The 23,001-nt window shown below is 25.2% G+C and overlaps 1 protein-coding gene across 6 annotated transcripts in view; it reads left to right on the forward strand.

Moving 5' to 3' along the window:
* Positions 1–14,116, forward strand: part of LOC127281875 (polypyrimidine tract-binding protein 2) — a 492,268-nt gene extending 478,152 nt beyond the window's left edge. For 4 of the 6 annotated variants that reach the window (XM_051305847.1, XM_051305850.1, XM_051305844.1 and 1 more), the window contains 7 exons: positions 283–514; positions 1,946–2,163; positions 3,716–3,749; positions 4,777–4,869; positions 5,073–5,289; positions 5,382–5,523; positions 6,021–14,116. In XM_051305847.1, the coding sequence (XP_051161804.1) occupies positions 283–514; positions 1,946–2,163; positions 3,716–3,749; positions 4,777–4,869; positions 5,073–5,289; positions 5,382–5,523; positions 6,021–6,089 (1,005 nt within the window). In that variant the 3' untranslated portion in view covers positions 6,090–14,116. The remainder of the gene's footprint in view (positions 1–282; positions 515–1,945; positions 2,164–3,715; positions 3,750–4,776; positions 4,870–5,072; positions 5,290–5,381; positions 5,524–6,020) is intronic. The other 2 variants (XM_051305845.1, XM_051305846.1) reach the window with 2 other exon arrangements.
* The last annotated feature ends 8,885 nt before the right edge of the window (positions 14,117–23,001 follow it).

A 23,001-nucleotide genomic window follows, 5' to 3' on the forward strand; every position in this document is an offset into this window, starting at 1 on the left:
AGTTTCATTAGCGCCGTGTCGAATATTTTCCACAAAAAAACTTTCTTTTATTAGCAAAAAAAAAAAAAATTTTTGTTTTTTCTTAAAAAATTCTCAATTTTATCCACTCAAGCGGAATTTTCATTCTCAAACAAAATTTTAACTATTTTCCGATTAGAAATTTTTTTCCATTTTTAATTAAATTGAAAATGGAGAAAAATTTCAAATTTGCATTATTTTTTTTTTATTTGTATTTTAATATTAATATTTTTAATAATATTTTTCTGTTTTTTTATTTTTCAGTCTCTGGACGGTCAGAATATCTACAATTCCTGTTGTACATTGCGAATTGACTACAGTAAAATGCAGAATTTGAATGTCAAGTACAATAACGATAAATCGCGAGACTATACGAATCCAACTCTACCTACTGGTGACGCAAATTTAGATGTTGCATCTCTTGGACTTGGAGGTGAACTTTTACCTCAATTACTTCTTGGAGCAGCTGGTACACAGCCACGTGCTAGATTGCCTGGTATGTATTTTTTTCAAATTTCGAAAAATCAATATAAATCGAGGAAAAAATAAATAAGCTCCAAAAATTAATTTTTCCGAATTTTCTTTTCACAGAATTTTTTGATTGTCTAAAATTTAATTTTAGTCGAATTTTCATTTATTTGAATTTACATTTTACAAAATTTTTTCCGAATTTTTTATTTATACGAATAAATATCTAATTTGGACGCAAATTTTTAAATAAATCATAATTTCCTTGATTTTTTCTTATTGATTAATTTTGAAATTTGCTCCTAAATTTTTCTACCAATTTATTCGGACGAATGAAAATTTTCTAAAATAAAAAATTCGTCGTTTTAAAAACATAAGAATTCTGTAAAATGGAAATTCGGATAGAAAAAAACCTTTTCCTTTCTTTCTGTAAAATAATTCAAATTCGATAAAAAAATTATAAAAAGTCTGTAAATTAAAAATTAAATAACAATTCTTTAAGATGGAAAAATCTTTTATTTAAAGAATTAAAAGAAATTTTTGTTAATTAATTAATTAAGGAAAAAGGAAGGAAAGGAACTAAAAATTCGACTAAAATTAAATTTTGAGGTAATTGAAATTCTATTAAATGAAAATTGTAAAAAATTTTAGTTTATTCATTCGTCTCAAAAATTGTTTTTTTTTTTTGAAAATATTAATTATTCCACTACTTCTACAGAATTAATTAACATTTTTATTAAGGCGAGCCTTTCTTTTTTTTTATACTTTATATAAAAATTTCTTTTTAAATCTCAACAATACTGTATATATATTTTTTTTAAATATTTATATAAATTAATGTTGAAAAGTTAACGGGGGGGTTATTTTCAAGAGAACGCCCGAGTATATAACGTAAATGCTTTATAACCGGAGACTACAATAGTGCAATTTTTTTCCATTGTTTCAATGCTACTACTGTTGAATGGGTATTATATTTCTATGGATATTTACTTGGCACTACAATAATAACTCTTTGTTTCAAAAAGAAAATGAGAAAAACAATAGTTTCAAATTACAGATTCAAATTATTTGAAAATTTTATTTGTAATTGTTGAATGTATATCAAAAAAAATAAAAAAAAAAAACAAGGGATTTGTTACTGGTACTCAAACTAGAAAGTTGGTCAATTAAAAAAAAAAACGGAATTAAAATATATTTTTTGTTTTTAAATTAGAAAATTTAGTAGTTTTTAGTTAGTGTTTTAGAAATAGTTTCGATTATATTTTTAATCAAACAATATGTTTTTAAATTGAATATTAAAAAATAGTGAAAAAAACAATTTCAAAAATCATATCTTTATAAGAAATATTTTTTATTAGAATTAATTTTTACATTTAATTATATTAATTTTAATTTTCTTTTTTTAAATTTCATCCTGTGTTTCGAATTGTATTAATAACGTCACATAAATTTTCTGAAGTAGAGTCCATTGCAGGCGCGCCGAGCGTCTTGGCATCACCATTTGCCGCAATGCACGGGCTTCCATCGCCCTTGACAGGACACTACAATGGAGTTGCTCCCGCGGCAGGTCTCGCTGGTTTAGGAGGATTTGCCCTCAGTGCCGGTGCATTGGGTGTTCGAGTACCCGGTAGTCCTCAACCATCATCAGTTTTACTTATCAGCAATCTCAACGAAGAGGTAAGTGTTTTCATTCCCAATGTTTGCTTTTAACATCTCACTTTCTTTGACTCACCAAAAAACGCCTTTTTGACTCGAGTCAAGGATATTTTTTTTACTCATCAAAACTCAAGACTGAGAATTAGTCGAGAAATTCCTCGCGAGGCACATATTTTTCAAATATTAATTTTCGAAAAAAATTATTCGAATCCACTAATGGATTTAAAAAAAAAAAAATTTGAAATATAAAATTGTTTATGTATACTGACTTTGGTTGTAATTCAAGTTTGGAAAAAATTCTCCCAACGTGCCTCGCGGTGAATTTATTTCGCGACTAAGAATCTAAATATCTCGGTACGTACCTACGTGATCTATCAATAAATAATGAGGTAGTACTACGTTGGCATACCCTGCAGTTTCTTGACCCTTTTTCGAATATATATATTTATTTCTTATTTCGACGAACGAGAAATGAATTTCATTTTCCAAATCGAATATAATTTCCCCTCGAAAAATAACAATTCCATAAGGGCTAATAATTGAAAAATTCAATATAATCTAGATAATGGAAATAATCTCGTTCGACGATATAAGAATACGTAACACACACGATGCGTTGTTTTCCCATGTCATGCCCATGACCCTTAATCTTCATTTTTCTATAAGCAGACTTGTACGAATCACTCTATTATATAAAGTCACCAATACCTTTAGCCCTCAAATCGTAACATCGTTACGATATTACTTTCGTCGAGGCGCCTTTGATTTTTAATTACAAAATCTTTTTTTGTTTTTTTTTGAAAATATAATTTTACATTTCTATTTCTTAATAAAATTAAAAATAATTTCAATGAAATTTGATATATGTGATTTTAATTGAAAAATAATTTATTAAAAGACAAGAATGTAAAATGTGAATGTACCATATAAAATTTCAATTATCGACTTGGAATAAATGTCACGATATTGTCAGGACACAAAAGTTAAAATAACAGTGACATTTATAAAGTCGAGGGCGCCTCGAAATGTGTGTCGACGTCACACCTCGCAGCTGCAACTTGTCACTACTGTACTATAACTGTGTGTACTACTATCGTTTTTATCGCGCACAAGTTTCACGTTACACTAATATATTTATATATAAACATCGACAGTCGAAAAAGAGAAAATTATGTGGAATTTATCTCTTTTTTTTCATTTTTTATACAAATTTAAAAAAAAAAAAAAAAGGAATAATTACTCAATGATAGAATGAAAATTATTAATCTTTCGAAATAATTTTCTTCGAATAGAAACATTAAATATTGAATTTATTAAAAATTAAAATCAATCAAATTGACTTAAATATTCAAAGGTAGATATAATTTTAATAAATAACGATTCTCTTCTTTTTTTCATTGGGGAATATTTTATTAATTTAAATTTTAATTTCTATTAATTTTCCTGTTCTTTTTTGGAAAAAAAAAATTTATTCTTTTTTAAAAAGTACGTGAACCTTGTGCGTGCCCATACTATACATTAAATCCTATATACTCGCTGACTACTGACTGGACTCTGTCTGTTCTCTGTGTAGATGGTCACGCCTGACGCTCTCTTTACCCTGTTTGGTACGTCTCCACATTTATATTATTAATTATATTACATTTATTAATTATATTTACACTCCAAATGTTGCAAGTTCTCACGAAATAATAAAAAATCATTAATTTTGCTACAATTCTTTTTTTTTTGGAAAAATTTGAAAAAACAAGGGGAAAATAATTTGCAAAAATTTTAAATTAACATCAAATTTATTTAAATTAAATTTTTTGACCCATAAAAAAAAACATTTCTCAAAAACGATCATCTTTATCAAAAAAAAAAACTATTCTTTATAATTTCTGCAAGATTTTAATTTTTCTTTAAAAAAAAGGCTTATTTATTTTTTTTTATTGTATCACTTCAAATTTCTATAATTTTTTCGTTTAATCCGTTTTTCCAATTATTTTATATTTCGTGATTTCAAACTTACTTTATTACTACAAACCTATATTTATCGCCATTTTATAACTATTGTCATTGTTGTCATCACCATTTTTATACGCCTCACATTTATCATGTTCTCTATCTCCAAGCATTTATTTCTTCTAAATTTTTCATTAATATTTTATTAATATATAATAATCAGTTGATTTTTTTTTTTTCCTCAAACACCTTAATTTTATATTACAAGAGCTTTCGCTTGGATTATGTCAACCCGAATAGAGAACTCACTTCTCAAAAAAAAAAAAAAGAAAAAGAAAGAAAGAAACTCTTCTCTTCGATTTGCAGAATTTAAATTTTCTTTTCGGAGATAAAATTTTATGGTAAAAATAAAAATATTCAATTTCAGAAAAAGAATATTAAAGAGAAATATACATTTAATTTTTTGATTGAAAATTTGTTAAAAAATAGAAAATTAAAAAAATTTCGTTTTAGGAAATTCAAGAGAACATTTTTTGTAATTTAAGAAATTAAAGCGAAAGCAGAGTTTCTTATGCATGAATTAGAATATATATATATATTTAAATACAATGTAGATTTTATATATCGTCGACTTTCGATTTTTTAATTTAAGATTTGAAATTCATTTTGAAAATTTATTGTTTACTCTAGGTGTTTACGGGGATGTACAGCGTGTGAAAATCCTCTACAACAAAAAGGATTCTGCCCTCATTCAATTGGCCGAGCCTCATCAAGCACATTTAGGTAAAATCTTTAATTTTTTTTTCAAATTTTCAAAAAGAAGTTTTTCGAATTCTTCAATGGCCATTTTTAAAAATAAATAAATTGATTCAATTAATATAAATTAATAATTAAATAATAAATAAATATTATAATTTGAATATTTGATTTATAAAACAAAAATGAAATATTTTTTTAATAATAAAAGTGACATTGGTAATTTACAGCGATCACTCACATGGACAAGCTGAAGGTGTTTGGTAAGCCGATTAGAGTGATGTTGAGCAAACATCAGACAGTCCAATTGCCACGAGAAGGACAACCTGATGCAGGTCTCACCAAGGATTACACAAACAGTCCTCTGCATCGATTCAAGAAACCCGGCTCTAAGAATTATCAGAATATTTATCCACCAAGCTCAACGTTGCATTTATCGAACATTCCGTAAGTTTTTCTTTCCCTCGAAATTCTACATGTGGAATTTTATTTAACTATTTCAATAATAATACAACAATTTGAAAAAAAACAAATTTCAGAGCGACTGTTTCCGAAGAACAAATAAAGGAATCATTCACGAAAAATGGTTTCACTGTGAAGGCTTTCAAATTTTTCCCCAAGGACAGAAAAATGGCGCTTATTCAAATGGCAAGCATGGATGATGCCGTTTCAGCTCTGATTGTAAGTCGACAAATTCTAATTAATAATAAAAAAATAAAAATGAATTTTATTTTTATATTTTATAAACAGCAATTGAGTTATTTTATTACAAGGGTTTCATAAATTCTGTTTAATTAACGCTTTAGTGATGTGTGACATATGCGAAGAATGAGTATACCTTTTGCGGTTTATACGATGGTATTTTGTATTAAATGCCTCAATTTTGAATTTTATTACAAATGCATTAAACTAATATAATTTTACGATAACAATTTTCATTTCAAAATTTTCATGACTTTGCTGTAATTTGAAAAAAAAAATTCACCTTTCAAATAAAAATTTTTCATTAAAAAAGAGTAAATTATTTTATTTTGAAAGTTTTTGTAAATTTAATTAAAATTGTTTTTTATTTCACATTTTTTATTCATTATTTTTAAAGTGAAAAGAAATTTTATGTATATTTTTTTATTTTTAATTTTTCTATTTAAATTCAGCAAATTTTCACATTTTTTTTCCAGAAAATGCACAATTTCCAGTTGAGCGAATCCAATCATTTAAGGGTATCGTTCTCAAAGAGCAACATCTAACAAGAGAGACCGCCTTGTGAGCCACAGTGGTTCCAGCCCTATGCCCTTTACCACTATTGGTACCCTAGTGCCGTATACGACTGATAGACTGGCTGCTCGGATTGATTTAACATGATTTTTTCAAATCGTCATCATCGCAGTGAGTCTTGGTGCTCGGAAAACAAAAACAAACAAAAAAATATACCCATAAAAGACTTCATCCTACAATATCGTTTTTTGGAACCGTTCCTCGAATGTCAGCCGACGGTTTCACTAAGCCACTGTTTAAAAAATAATAATAGCCCATAATTAATCAACCTAGGGTCAAAAAAAAGTTTAGGGCTGGGAATTTAAAAAAAAAACCTGCCATTGGAGACAGGAACGAGAAAACTCAAAAAAAGTGTTTTACAAGACAGACCTGCGCATCAGAGCTTCAATTTAAAAAAACCGGAAAATTCAATCGTTATCATCAACAGAGCCGTATCTTCTCGTCCATTTCATCATAATACGAATAATTTTCGTATATTTTCACAAAAAAAAGAAGAATTAATAAGAAAATAAAAGAGAAGGAAAAAAAAGCTCTGCTGACAGTCCTGAATACTTGTACAGAGTTAACGTATATAATAATCCTAAGATAAATATATTTTACAAGCGTCACGCTGGCCGTTCGCGACGGGAGAAATAAAAAAAAAAACTACTCTCGCCGTTATCGGCAAAAACAAACTACATTGATATATAAATATATATATATATAATGTAAGATTTAAGAATTTTTTCAAGTTAGTTGAAGTACAGGCAAAAACTTTACTCGTAGGATAGGAGAGAAAATAAAAAAAAAATTACACACAGCCAATCGACAAATTGTGTGTCGATAACTGATGATTTTTTTTTTTTTAGATAGTTTCTCGATTTTTACGAAAAAAAAAAGAAAAAAAATCGAGAGTGCTGTATTATTTTCCAATTCCGCCACGTTTCTCGTCATCGATTCGTGTTTAATTTTTTTCAGACTTTTTTTTCCGTGACTTTTGAAAAGAAAAAAAAAAAAAAAAAATAATAATACCCCTTGTAAGAAAGGCTGTGTCTGAAGGCGCTTTAACGTGGCGGGCGAGGAAAACACAAGTAATTATTAACATTTAAGAGTTAAAATAAGCCAATGTCATGGGACCCTTTGCGAGGTGCTACTTCCAACTTCGTCGACAAATCGTTCCTCTCACGATGCCTCCATGAAAAAAAAAATAATAATAATAATAATAATAATCATCACGAGAGGATCGATATGCTCGTAGAGAAGCGAAGTGATTTCCAAGTTGGTCACTAAGCGTCCTGGACGGTATCAACGGCGATCGAAACTGATCTCTCGAAAACGAACATTCATTTCTTCATTTACATTTAGTTTTACTATTTGCATTTACATTATATTTACAATTACATTTACAATTTAATTTACAATTATATTTACAATTATATTTAAAATTAAATATACTACATTTACTATATTTACAGAAGCAAAACGAAGTTGATAATAGTTCTGAAGAATTCTGACATAATTGAATTTTAATTCAAATTACATTAAAGATTTATTTTTAATTTAAAATTATTTGAAAACAAAAAAAAAACTTCAATATTTTAAAGTAAAATTCAAGTATAAATTGAAGTTCAAAATATTAAGGTAATATTAAAATTCAAAATATTAAAAATACCTCAATATTTCCCAAAAAAAAAATACTTCAAATCAACTTGAATAACAAAAAAATTGCTTCAGTATTAAAAAATACTTCAGTATTGAAATTATTTCAGTATGAAAAAAAAATGGATTAGAGTAAGATAAAAAATAATTTAAAAGATTGAAGACGTTTTCGAGGGAGAGAGGCTAAACTTGAATTGACTGCGAGTTAATAGACTTTGAATGTATGAATACCGAATCTTGTTTTCTTTTCTAATTTTTCTTTTATTTTTTTTTTTCTACGTTTGTAAATAAAAGACTCGCCGTTTCGATTGTTCCCGAAGCTGTCTAAGTCGCGAGGGTGTTTATTTTTTTATAATTTTTATCCTTCAGTTTTTGACGATAAGTATTACAGACACGCACACATCGCTACGAGCAAAAAAAAAAAAAAAAAAAAAACTCGAACACAGACAACGCACATACAAAGGACACTAGACACGTTTCCTTAGTTTTTTTTTCTTTTTTTTTATTAAATTAGAAATTTAGGAATGCGTAGAGCTAACTATTGATAAGTTAGATTATAGAAGAAGGAAGGAGGATTGAACGTTTTGAACATATCGCTATTACGAGTTTCTACGTGCGAACGCGCATTACTTTGTTGTCGGGAATTTTCGTTTGTGTCGTACTGGTAATGAAAAAAATTTTTTTTTTTTATAAAAATTCAAAAAATTTTGAAAAATTTCAAAATGTGATTTAATTGTTCAAAAATTGGTTTTGCAAAAAAAAAAATAAATAAAAATTTAAAAAAAAAAAAATTGTGTAAAAAAATTTCCAAAAATTCCCATCGACACAGCGAGGAATCCCTGTAGGAGTGTCGACAAAACGATAAAATGGTACCTAGGGATCTATTGTATTTCAATGTTATTAAAAAAAAAAATTGTCGCGAAGACTTTGTAAAAAAAAAAAAAAATTGACGATGGTTTAAGCGTTGGTCGACAGAGCGTGGTGTGAAAATTGACCAAGATTTCTTGACAAAAACCGCAGGTATAAATAAGCAATTTCCGTATAAAAAAAAAAAAAGAAACCCCCCGCAGTCCGGACTGATGCAGTTTTTCTGCAATTAAAAAAAAAACCAAAAAAAGAAAAAAAGTTTTCAATATCGCGTTTTAGCTTTTAATCACATTCAAACGTCTTGTCGCGGAAATGATCTATATTAAAAGAAAAGAGTGAACATTTTGGTCTGACCGACATGACGTTCTGTTGGAGTCAATTAAATTTTAATGATACACATATATATATAGTAGAAATAAAAAAAAAAATAATAATAATAATAAAAAGAAGAAAGAGAATGCGCGAGCGTCGTGAAAATGGAGAGACGCGTGACTGAAACTGAATTGAGCGAATGTTGAAAAAGAAAGATGTGAACAAACTAAAAGAAAAAGAAAACAAAAAAAAAATAAATAAATAAATAAAATAAAAGCGAGTGCCGGCCCGGCAAAATGTTGTTTGTGCCAAAAGTTGTAGGCTAGCTCTAATTCTAAGCGTTGGATTTTTGTTTTTTTTTTCTCTCTCGAAAATCCAATATTATTGACGAGGCTGAAACCAAAATACTATTTTTTTTTCCTAATTTTTTTTTGTGAAAGAAATTTTTTTTTTTTAAATGGTCTTCAGCTTCTCGACCAAAAAAAGAAAAAAAAAGCGCTGGAAGTAAAGGTAGCGAGTTGCCGGCATGAGCGAAGGGGGCCAGTCTTTGCATCTACGATCTGTGTCTTTCGAATCTCTGAGATATTGCTAACGCAGCGACAATTACACTTAACAAAAAAAAAGAAAAAAGAGAGAAAGAGAGCGCAGGGAAAATGAAAAGTCACACGGACATTTTTACACTCACACACACGAAAAACAGAAAACTTAGTATTAATTTTCTTACAAAAAGTATTTTTTTAGTTATTGTTTTATAATATCGACAAACTGTTTTCTATTCTTCTTTTTCCTTTAATTTTTATTTTCTCTATTTTCTTGTAATTTTTTACTTCTTTTTCTTACATAAAATGTTCTTCATTGCAATTATATTAAATTTTTCTTCATTTCAAATTATTTCTTTAATTTTTACTATTAAACTTTTCCTACGCGTTTTTACTCTTTTCCATTTTAATTTAATTTTTTTTTATTTGTAAATTATTAGAATTTCGATTAGACTTTGATTAATACAGTTTAAATTGTAGCTTTAAGTCTCGAGTATTATACTTGTAACTGCCTAGTGCTCGAAATGACAGCCCTATCGTCTTAAATACAATTACTGGTTAGCTCGTCTTTTTTTTTTTTGTCGATGTATAAAATTTTTGAAAAATATTATTGTAAATAAAATAAAAAAGAATTGAAACGATATGAAAATAATATCGCTCTCTCGAATCAAAAAACGACACACACACAGAAACTCTTTTTAATAGGAAATGATTCGAGAGGTTCTTTAGTTTGCTTAGATTCCTAAGCTTTGTTTTTTTGCTTGAAAATTTTTAAAGACTTGAAATGGGATAAAAAAAAATAATATCAGGGATCACAGTGGAATTTTCGTTCAATTTTATGTAAACAAAAAAGGTGATTTGGCTTGATGAAAAAGGAAATTTTAGAAAAAAGTAATTTCAATATTGTTTGTGTAAACGATTTAATTTTCAATATTTTTGAATTGCATTTTGATAAAAAATAAATTTTTTTAAAATCATTTAGGTAACATATCAAAAAAAAAAAAAATTGACAAATTGTGTGATCCGTTTCTCTTGCCAGTCGCCGTGTCCGTTAGTGTGACGAGGCTTTTTATCAAATATATGGGAACAGGTGCCAGTCTTCTTTAAGCGAATTAAATGGAAACGTTATAAGAAATCAATTAAAGTAGATTCTCGATTTTGCGATTAGTATTTAATTAAAAACGATGTGTTCGAGTGACCAGTTTGCATTTCACTGAAAGAAAATAAAAAAAAAAATAAAAAAACAAAAATAATCGATGGGGCAGTGGTCGCGAGCTGAAATTGTAATCAAAATACTCCGAGTGAAGAGAATTTTTATAAATTTTTTTACGTTTATTTAAATTCAAAAAAAAAAATAAATAATCTCGGAGCATTTTGTCGACATTTCGATGGATTATCATCGCATTAGCTGTGTTGAGGGGGGCCGATGTGATTGTTGGGATAGCCAGCACTCGCTACAAGGTGTCAAAATAATTTCAGGCTAACGAATTTTCAGAAGAAAAAGAAAAAAAATTAAAATTTTTTGGCAAAAAGAAAAATTTTCGAAATTCGTAGCCTGGATTTGGCCACGTAGTAAACAATGCTTAGCCTACAGAGCATATAAAAAAAAATGAATATTTATAGTTATATGAGAAAAAAAAATGACACTTATTAAAAAAGAAATATAAAATAAAATCATTATACACACACTATTATGGAATGTAATTATATTCTACTATATATTTGATATGTCGCATTGTAAACACGTGTGTCTGAATTGCGCGACGGCTGCATCCCAATGTTCTATATTTTATTAATAATGAATAAGACTAGGATTACGTGATAAAATAACGAGTCACAAAAAAAAATAATGTCTGCTTTCGCCTCACTCAAAGGAGCCTCACTTCAATTTTATCCGAAATTCTAATTTTCAATATGAAAAGAATAATTTGAAAATTTCCAAAAAAAATTGAAAATCTATTTTTATTTAATAGATTAAATTTCATTTCGAGTTTTATTCGTTGTAAACTTGTAAAAAAAAAAATGGAAATTAAAAAATTTCGAACGATATTGAAGGGTGGATTTTTTTTGAAGAAGCGAAATAAACATGGTTAATTAGGACCAGTGATTGACTCTAGCGAGAGAAACGTGCTCTGAGCGACGTGACAAGAGCACAAACAGTAACTTTCCGAATTTACCTTTTTGATGTTCGTGAAACAAAAAAAAAAAAATCTGTAATAAAATCGGCAAATTATTATAATACACTCGAAACACACATCGCCTATACAAAGCTATTAAAAAAAAATACACTCGAAAGTTGCACACGTGATACCATTTTACTTGACAAAGACAAAAAAAAAAAATTGTGTATAATATTGTAATTCGATTAGACACAGGGTTTAACAAGGAGTGAGTTTTCAAAAAAAAAAAGAATTTTAATGGCGAGCAGTATTCGTCGGGTTATGAAATTTATTATCATGAATGGAATGCGTGCTTATTAATTGTGAGAGGCATTTAAATTTACTAGATTCTGGGAATTCGTCGTTTCCCATCAGGAAATAGTTTAGAGGTGTGATCGTAATAAAAAAAAGTATATATCTGTGAGAGAATGAAAAAGTGAGAAAAAGAAAATGCGTGCCGGATAATTTCGATCTTCTTTTTCCTTGTCTGATCTTCCAAATGGCTCTACACTTCGAATTTTCTATTTTCCGTTTCAATAACTTTCCTCATCGGGGAAAATTTTATTTTATCTTTTTTTTATTTTTATTTTTCTATTTTCCCTATTTAGAAAAAAAAAATTTTTTCCCCATAGAAGAGTTTAAGGAAAATTTTCCCCGACGAGTGAACTATTTTCTAGAAAACGGAAAAAAAAATTTAGAAGAGACGAAAAAAAAAAAAAAACAGTGAGAAGATGGAGAGAAAAGAGTCTTAGCTTAGCGATAAATCTAACTGGCGTTTTTCATCTTCATATATAGCTTTGTTAATTAGTATCAGTTAATTTTTCCACTCTTACTTCCGCGTCGGTGTTACTGTGTCGATATTAAGAAAAGGATAAAGAGACATAGATAGTATTAAGTAATTTTTTTTTTAAAAAAAAGAAAAACCCCCTTTCTTATATAGATAATGTTAGATATAAAGAATTAACAGATAAACGTTTTAGAACGATAAGCGAGAAAAAAAGAGAGTAAGCGATAGATATAGAAACTCCTTTTTACTGGAAAAAAAAAATACAAACTCTTACTATTCAATGTGTATAGTCAAAAATGACAATCACTCTTTATCGACAATGACAAAAAAAAAATTGGCTTTTCTTGCGAACTTTGTCACAAACTCTTTATTAACTTTATTTTTTGCTATTTGCATTTTTTTTCTTCTCCTGTCGCCCTTCTTGATCTCCTACCGACTTTGGTCACATCCGGTTTTTGAATTTCAGAAACAAAAAAAAAATTGAGATTCCAAAATCGGAGAGACTTTCTCGGTTCGCCCATCGTTATAAGGAAGTAAAAATAAAAAAAAAAACATGAACCAATATTGGGCCAGGAATTGCGTTGCAAGTCACAATCAGCTCAGCTCCGGCAAGACAAATCATTTTTTACGAGAAAACAATTGTCAGAGCGAGCATTTTAACGGTTAAGCTCCTTATAGTTAGTTGTTTAGAGATTAGTCGACATTTGAGAATTGAGAAAAAAAAAAAAAAAAATGCGTACGCACTTTGATCACATGAAAAAAAAAGAAAATATCCTTTTTTTGGTACAACGTTTCTCATTATAATGAAAAAAAAAAAAATAGTAAAGAAAAATAAATAAAAATGAGAATGTAATAATGAATGATGTGTGCGTGTGATTTCCTCTGGACCAAAATGGGATAAATTTTTTTTTCAAAATAATGAGAGCCGATTGTTATAATGTTCGTCACAAAAACACTGATACACACAGAAAAAAAAACTATACTTGCATGATTCATTCAAATTTTTTTTCACCTCTGTGTAGAGAAATACACAATGAACTTTGAATTTTTATATATATATGCGTCTTCGCCGTCTTTTTTTTCCCCTCGCACAAAACAGATTTGGAAGAATAATCTTCTTCAAAATGGAAATTCAATTTTCGTGATAGAGAATTAATTTTCCATAAATATTTTAAGATTTAAAAAAATAAATTCCATTTTTTTGATAAAATAATGGAAACTCATGTGGAAAAAAAAGAGTTTCCGTAAATATATATGTAAAAGAAAAAAATTATGTTATTGGGAAAAATTTCCATAAAATGGAAAAAAATCTTTAATTTTACGAAAACTCAATTTCGTGAGTGATTTTTTATTTATAAATTGCATGATTTTTTTTTTTTTTTTTTGCCTGGATTTGCTTTGATTTTTTTTTAAATGTGCGCTTTTTTGAATGTGATAAGATTTGCTACCTCTTCCAAATCTGTTGACTGTGAATTTCTTTTTCAACGTCTTTGCCGGTATTTTTTGTGACTGTCACCTATCGCCTGCTAAAATTGATAATTATTAATAACGTCCGCTAATTATTATTGTTATTATACAATTATCAATATTAATTTTAATTTTTTATCGTCCTCCTATTATTATTATTATTAATATTATTATTATATTATTATATTATTATTATATTATTAATATTATTATTATTATTATCATCTGTATTCTATTTACTCTTTATTATTACTATCGCCGATATTTGTCAATTATTATTTTTACTTTTTAAGTGCCTTTACTTATAGAATTAGTTTGCGTGTTGCTTGGAGAATTTCAAAAAAAAAAGGCCAAGTTCGCTATTATTCAAAACTAGTTGTTACTTATTGTTGTATTCTTATCTTTGTAATTTAATTTTAATTGCCTTGCCTTTTCAATAATTTTTTTCATTTTTTATTCTACTTGAATATTGAATTTTTTTTACCGTTTCTGTCCTATTATTATTAAAATTAAAAACTTACTAGAATATTGTATATCCTCTCTTCCACTGTTATTCTACTATTTACTAATACTATTTACTATATATTAGTCATTCTATACTATTGGCGTTAATTCATAAGTCCTTTATTTCACAAAAAAATCTTTTTTTTTGGCACTTTTTCGAATTATTGTTTCCAACGCATTTTCATATGGGTCCCCATCTCTTGATTTTTCCTTGTTTTTTTAATTGTCGAAAAAAAAATGCAAGAAACAAAATATACAATAAGTTTGTCAAAAAAAAAATGCCTGTTTCTCTTTTTTTTTGGTTTTCTCTATAGTTCCCGATTGCGTTTCCTGAAACCTCACTTTCCCTACTCTATGCACCAAGGAATGTTTCCTTTTTGTTTTTTTTCATAATTTATTTAATTAATATTATTTTAATTATTATGAAAGTTTTGATTTTTTTCAAGAATTTTTAAATTGAATAATAAAAATTAATTAGCGATTTTTTATTATGAAGTAGAAAAATTGATAGACAGCGTACAGTCAGCGAAAAGACAAAAAAAAAAAAACCTGATTATCAATCTCTAATCGACTGACTAAATGAGTTTTAGAGAAATTCATTTTTTTTCGCTAATTCAAATACGCATGCCTTGCATATATTTTTCGGTTTTTTTTTTAAATTTTTTAATTATTTTTTCAATTTTTGTTTCAAAAAAAATATTTTTATTACAATTTTTTTTTTTTTTAATTAAAATTAAATTTTTATTTATATTCTACAAACGGGACTATTATGTGAAATTAAAATATTTAAAAAAAAAAATGCAAGGCATGTTTATCCGAATTAATTCATCACGCACAAGATCGCCCAAAACAATCATTAGGAATTGTGCCTAGATGTAAAAACAATTATTCTGTGGGATCAATTACAGAAAAAAAAGAGAGAGAAAAAAAAGAAAATAGAAAACTGGATCCTGCGGCGATCCACATATTTATTATAAACTAATCTTTATAAAAAATAAATTTCCGCATTGAACTTAAGGGACTTTCTAAGGGGAATGATGAAAAAAAAAAAAATCTTATCAAAAAAAAAAAAAAAAAAAAAAAAAACTAGAAACTATTTAGAAAATTATGGAACCTTTAGAAAACTATATGGAACTTATATAGAAAATTTATAGAACCTGTAGAAAACTATGGAATCAATAGAAAATTGAAACCTATAGAAAAAAATGGTAGAACGTATAGAAATCTATAGAAAAAAAAAATTATCTTTCAAGTTCAAAGGGAAAGTCATTTAAAGTTCGTGGAGTAATTGGCTAATAAATAATAATAATAATATGGGTGCACAGCGAATGTCTAATTGTCGAGCGTGATTAATTTTGAATAAGATTTAAATCAAGTCTCGTTTGTACAATCAGAAAATAACTTGGCACTAGAAAGTGAAATTGAAAAAAAAAAAATTTTTATCGTTTCTTTTTTTTTTTGAATATCGCCGATCATATCATTTTTGCATTAATTCTAATTACTGTCGTCATTCGCCTTTTTATAATATCAATATTGTATAATATTATTTTTTCACAAAACTTATTTTTTAATAATTTTTTTGTTTTTTATTAAAATTATTATTTTTATCATTACTATTATTACTATTATTACTATTATCACTATTATCATTACTATACTATTATCACTACTATTATCATTACTATTATTAGTATTATTATTATTGTTGTTATTATTATGAAATATTGAACAAAACCTGTACCTATAGCGATTCGTGTACCTTCGTAGTTCTATATCTATATATCTGTATCATACAATCTATATTACACATACCTATACATATTATGTACACATGTAAGATTTCTAGCTGTTGCGATTTGTGTAAACTTAATTATAATCCTCGATGAAAAATCGAGGTGCTTCTTAATTTCTATCTCACATTTCGACGAGGCTTCTTAATATCAAGATGAGAAAAAAAAAAAAAAACAAAAAAAAAAAATGGAATGGTATATGAAATATTTGCGTGTGTATTTTCCCTGGGGATTTTTAATAAGAAATTCTTCATCGCAAATTTTGAATTTTTTTTTGAAAATTATTAATTATAAATAATTATAATTTGCTAATTATAATTAATTAATAATTTGCTAATTATAATTAATTAATAATTTGCTAATTATAATTAATTAATAATTACTAATTTCGAGAATGTTGATAGGATAAAAAAAATAATTATAAAAAAAATTCAAGAGAATTTTTTCGAAATTTGAATTTTCAATTCTTTTTTTTTTTTAAATAATCGAGGAGAAACAATTAATTGTAAATAGGAATAAAAAAAGAAATTTTTTTTTTTAAATTGTAATTTTAAAAGAAATTTGTAAAAAATTTGCAATTATTAACAAAAATTTGGAAATTGATGATGAATTTCTTTATATTAAATATCGTCAGTGAATTTTGAAAACCTTTGTGTGTGCACGATTGAGTGTGTTAATTTTTTTTTTTCTCCTTTTAAATTGATGTATATCTTTCTTTCACAGAACGTTTGATCTACTACATTCGTACCAATTTCTCTCTTGTCTTCCTTTCGACACATGTCTTCGAAAATTCATTCAACGAATAGAGCCTTATATTGACTTTTACAACGCTTCCATTTCACACACGAATTTATGGCCTATTTAGTATTGCAGATCAGCTTCCGGAGGTGGACTGGAAAAAAAAAATCTCCAGTTTTTTTTAAATCTCCTCGCAGAATTAACGATCAAAAAAATTCATATCGATTTTCATTATTTTTTAAATCAAAAAGCAGAGTTATTCTTTTCAAAGGAAAATTTATTCCCAATAAACCAAACATTTTTTTTTAAAATTAATTTTTAATAATAATGATTTTTGTGAAAATATTTATGAATTTGTATTTATTTATTTTTTTTATATAAATTAAAAATTAAAATTAAATAAATTAAGAGAAATTTTTTTTTTTTTAAATTGAGAGAAACTAATTTATTTTTTGGATATAAATTATTAGAAAAGATTATTTTAAACGTTATAAATGATTTTTTTAACGAAAAAATATTTTTAAAATAAAATGATTTTTCAATTTTTGAAATTAAATTTTTTCTTTAAATTTTACTGTAACTTTTAAATACAATTATTTACAACCAGTTTGGGAATAAATTTTCTAAATTGCTAATATTGGAAAATGATTCAAAACTTGTGAGAATTGAATATATAAAAGGTGATAATGCAGGAGAGTTAAGATTATTCCATTTTTTATGAATATTGTAGTTAATAAATGTAATTAATTAATTATTTAATTAACTAATTTTAATTAATTATTTAATTAATTAAAATTAATTATTTAATTAACTAATTTTAATTAATTATTTAATTAATTAATTTACATTAATTAACCATATAATTTACATATATATTGATTCAGTAAATTAAAATTTATTATAAATTTTCTAATTAATTGAAAATTAATTAATTATTTATAATTAGTTTATTCTTTCAGGCGGAAAAATTATTTACAAAAAAAATTATTTACAAAAAAAATTATTTACAAAAAAATTATTTACAAAAAAAATTATTTATAAAAATCAATATAAAGAGGCAAAAAAAAAATTATTTATAAAAATAATGAATAAAATTCGATTATTTTATTTTGTGAGACGTGAATATAAAAATAAAATTAGATAACAGTCCGCCTCTGATTATTATATACTATATTAGACGCTTCAGTTACCTTAAATCTTCTTTTTCTATTATGTAAAAATTCTATATAAGAAAAAAAAAATAGAAATCATTCTACTCTCGTTTTCTATATATATATAAATATTATCTAAAAATTGTCTTCTTTCTCTTGCATGAAAACTGTCTTTCTCTTTTCTCTATCTCTCCGAATGAGATGCATTTTTTTTTTTTTTTTTTTTCACTGTGTATTGCTGTACACAACATAAAAACACACATACAATGAGAAAGCGAGACGTACGATTAAAATTAATAAATATAATTAAATAAGAATATTAAGGTGCTTTTACAAACAAAAAAATCGAGGACAATTTTGTCGAATTTTTTCCAATGGCTTCCAAAATTTTGTGAATAAAAAAATATTTTTTAAATATTTTTTTCACATCATTTTTATAATTATATATTTTTAACAAAATTTTTTTTTTAAATATATTTTTGTAATTAAAATATTTTTTTAATATATTTTTTTAATTAAAATATTTTTTTAAATATATTTTTTTAATTGAGAATAATTTTTCACAATTTTTGATGAATATTTATTTTTTGCAATAAAACCAACACAGTATGATGACATTATTTTTTTCCACCCGGAAAATTTCAAAATCTGCAGAAAATCAACGAAATGTGGAAATAATTTTTTTTTTCCCCCTAATTTGTCAAATAATTATTAAATTTTCAATTTCCATTTTTTTTTTATTGATTGACGAATTGAACAGTTGGTTGTGTCCTTTAGTTTGAATTTTTTTTTCTACAAGATACAATATCGAAACGTTTAATTTCAGTTGAATCTTTCGAAATAAAAATATTTCTCTCGATTTCATAATAATCTTAAAGGAATTGTGAATCAACTCAATATTGATTCATTTTAAGATCACTTTCTCGTCTATTCAATGTCAGTTTGTTCAAGCAGAAATAAAAATAAAAATAAAAAAAAAAAAAATGTCACAATCCTCTGGAAGCCATTGATCTTAAATTCGACGTTCTCCTTTAACAATAGGTTTCTAGATTTAGGGAATTTTATTCGATTTATTTATTTTTCCAACGATTTTTTTTTTATACATTCCGTCAATTTTTTGATTCATTTTATTAATATATAAGGGATATATAATAAATTAAAAATATTGAATAATAATTTAAATATTTATTTTCAATGATACGTTGAATATTTAAATAATAATTAATCAGGTACTAACGATTGATGAATTATATATTTAGATGTATAATTGAAAATTAATTTTAGTTTTGACATAAGTTTTGAAGAATTAATTATTTTTGTTTGGAGAGATAAAATCTGACGAAGTTATGTTGTAAAATTAGCAATTGTTAGTCAATCGACATATTTTCATTTCCTCAAGACCAAACAATTGAAAGTTAACACGACAAATTATATTGTGAATCGACAATCATGAAGGCCATTGAAATATTCTATCGCAATATATATATAGAGAGATAGAAATCATTGATTTTGATCGCCAAAGTGAAAAAAAAAAATTACGATTCGAAAATAAGAAAATTTCAAATTTTTACCAAAAAACTGATTTTTAATATAGAAAAATAAAAATCCTAGATATAATGATAAAAAAGGAAAAAGTAAAATAGGCCTTCTTAAAAAAAAGAAAAATTGTAAATATTAGGAAATTTAATTTCTGGCCTAACCGGAAATTTCTAATTACTCTCTTCTATTTTTTCTGAAAAAAAAAATTTCTCTCTATTCGTCTTTTTATTTTTATTTTTTTAATGTATTTTCCTAAAAAGTTGTCAGAATATCCGGGGATGATGAGGGAAAAAGTGTGAGCATGAAAGTAAGAGTGTATTAAAAAAATTCAGTCCGTAATGAAAAAAAAGAATTTTAAAGAAATTGGAATTAGCTCATTGCGATATATATATAAATAAAAAAAAAAATCATAGAGTCAATTGCGAATCAATATTACGTATTAAAAAACAGATATTATATATATATATATTAAAAAAATATATACAAAAAATTTTAAAAAATTGCTAAATAATACTATTGTTATTGACCTATGTAGGTAAAAATGAAAAAAAAAATTGAGATAAGCTCACAAAAAAGAAATAAGAAGCTCACAGGCAATCGATTTCAGAAAAAAAAACCTCCATTGTAAATTATGCTTCCCATATATGCAAAAAAAAAAAAACTTAGGCTTCCATTATAATTATTCGCCCCCCAAAAATATCGAGCATTCAATATAAAAATCGAAAATATAAAAAATTAATCGTTTATCATTTTTTGTAATTTTCTTTATTTTTTGATTAATTAATTTTTTCTATCAATTTTCAAAGTAATTTTCAAATTCATTTATTATTTACAAAAAGTTAATTAATATTTACAACAGTAAATTATTATTTACAAAAAGTAAATTAATATTTGCAAAAGTAAATTATTATTTACAAAAAATTACAAAAATTTACAAAATTATTTCCAAAAAGTAAATTACTATTTACAAAAAGTAAATTAATATTTACAACAGTAAATTATTATTTACAAAAAGTAAATTATTATTTACAAAAAGTAAATTATTATTTACAAAAAGTAAATTAATATTTGCAAAAGTAAATTATTATTTTACAAAAAGTAAATTAATATTTGCAAAAGTAAATTATTATTTTACAAAAAGTAAATTAATAATTACAAAAAGTAAATTATTTACAAAAAGTAAATTAATATTTACAAAAGTAAATGTTTATTATTTAATTTTATAAATTATTATTATTATTATTTACAAAAGTAAAATTTTAATTATTATTTATAAAATAAAATATTAATTTTTGCATTATCTTACATGAGGCGATATCTGATTATCGAATTATAAAATTAAATTAATCGAAACACTTTAAATAGTTTGTAATTAAAAAGACACTGATTTAAAGGATATTTTTTCTTTATCTGACTATGCTTGACTGTTTTCACTGATTTCTATGTTTCTGTGTGTTACATGAAATTTCACATTTTCAAGTGTTTCAAGTAAAATGCAAATGTTTAAGAGGTAAAAAAAAATCAAGTTTTATTGCAAAAAAAAAAAAATACTGTTTCAATGGAAAAATAAATATTTTCATTGAATAATTTATCCTCGATGTCAGATATCTCACTACAGAAGATAAAAAAAAAAGAATCGTGTCTTTTGTGACTCAATTTTTTTTTTAACAGCTTAATATGAAAATATTTATAAAGTAGAATAAGAAAATAAAAAAAACCATTTTTCCATCATTATTTTTTTCCCATAACATTAAAAATCATTTAAAATTTAAAAATAAAAATTTTTTTTACTTGAAAAATAATTTAAAAAAAAAAACAATAAAAAAGGAAATACAAAGTTTTATTTCCTTTTTTATTGTTTTTTTTTTCAAACAAAAAATCGAATTTTCGTAATTAAAATTTCTTTTTGTGAAAAAAATCCCAAAAAGCTCATGTAAATATATATATTGATCACAAAAAAAAAGAGTTTGTGAATTATCAAAGTTCCACTGATTTCGATTGGCCTTTCTGTGATGTTTATCAAATGTTTTACAAAAAAAAAAACAAAAAAAAAGAAAAACAATATATCGACGCCTCCCGTTGATAAGATGCCCGTTCATTTGTCAGAATAATAAAATGCCAACTCGAGCTCAGTTCAATATGAAGCTAGTTCAATTGTCAAAATAATAAAAGGCTAACTCAGTTTCCGTATAATATAATCCTATCTCGCATTAAATTCGAATTCAAGTTTTCGTAAATTAAAAAAGAAGTTTAAGTCGATCAGAATATTAATTCATACTTTTTAATGATTAATTAGTGATTAATAATTATTAATAAAATAAGAAATAGAATAAAAAACAAATAATAAAATAAATGAAAATAAAAAATATTATTAAAAAAGAAAAAAATTAATTTAGCCTTGAATTATTTATTACTAATATTATTTTTTTTATTATAATTTTTTTATTTTGTTAATCATTAATTAATCATTATAAAATATTAATTAATATTCCGATCGAGTTAAAAATATTCAAGTTTTCGTAAAATAAATAATTTTTAACTCGATCGGAATATTATTTAATATTTTGTAATGATTAATTAATGATTAACAAAATAAAAAAATTAATAAAAAAATTATAATAAAAAAAATAATATTAGTAATAAATAATTCAAGGCTAAATTAATTTTTTTCTTTTTTAATAATATTTTTTATTTTCATTTATTTTATTATTTGTTTTTTATTCTATTTCTTATTTTATTAATAATTATTAATCACTAATTAATCATTAAAAAGTATGAATTAATATTCTGATCGACTTAAACTTTTTTTTTAATTTACGAAAACTTGAATTCGAATTTAATGCGAGATAGGATTATATTATACGGAAACTGAATTAGCCTTTTATTATTTTGACAATTGAACTAGCTTCATATTGAACTGAGCTCGAGTTGGCATTTTATTATTCTGACAAATGAACGGGCATCTTATCAACGGGAGGCGTCGATATTAATAGTTATTTCAGAAAAAAAAAATGAAGAGAAAATTTTTTAATTCGCGCAAATTTTTTTTTAAAATGAAGCCACGTCGCTTTAAAAAAAAAAAAAATTTCCCAACAATTTTTCGGGTTTTTTTTTCGTTTAATAAAAATTAATTCGTTCGCAGTTATTCGCTCAACATTTGAATGACTGCGTGAGAAATATCACAATTTTAAATGTCATAGAGAGAGATAGAGAGAAAGAGCTAGAAGATGAGAAACAAAGATATGATCTATTATGTTTCAGGGCAGATTTAAAAGAAAGAGAGATAGTAATTTTTTTTAAAAAATCTTTTGTTGCAAAAAAACCTATTTTTTTGCGACGTGATTCATTTTTGTTAAGAAAAAAAACAACCGCCCATAAAAAATGATTTTTATT

The sequence above is a fragment of the Leptopilina boulardi genome, unplaced genomic scaffold (genome assembly GCF_019393585.1).
Source record: "Leptopilina boulardi isolate dan_hultmark-lab unplaced genomic scaffold, ZJU_Lbou_2.1 LbouV2_278, whole genome shotgun sequence".
In the NCBI taxonomy this organism is placed as follows: Eukaryota; Metazoa; Arthropoda; class Insecta; order Hymenoptera; family Figitidae; genus Leptopilina; species Leptopilina boulardi.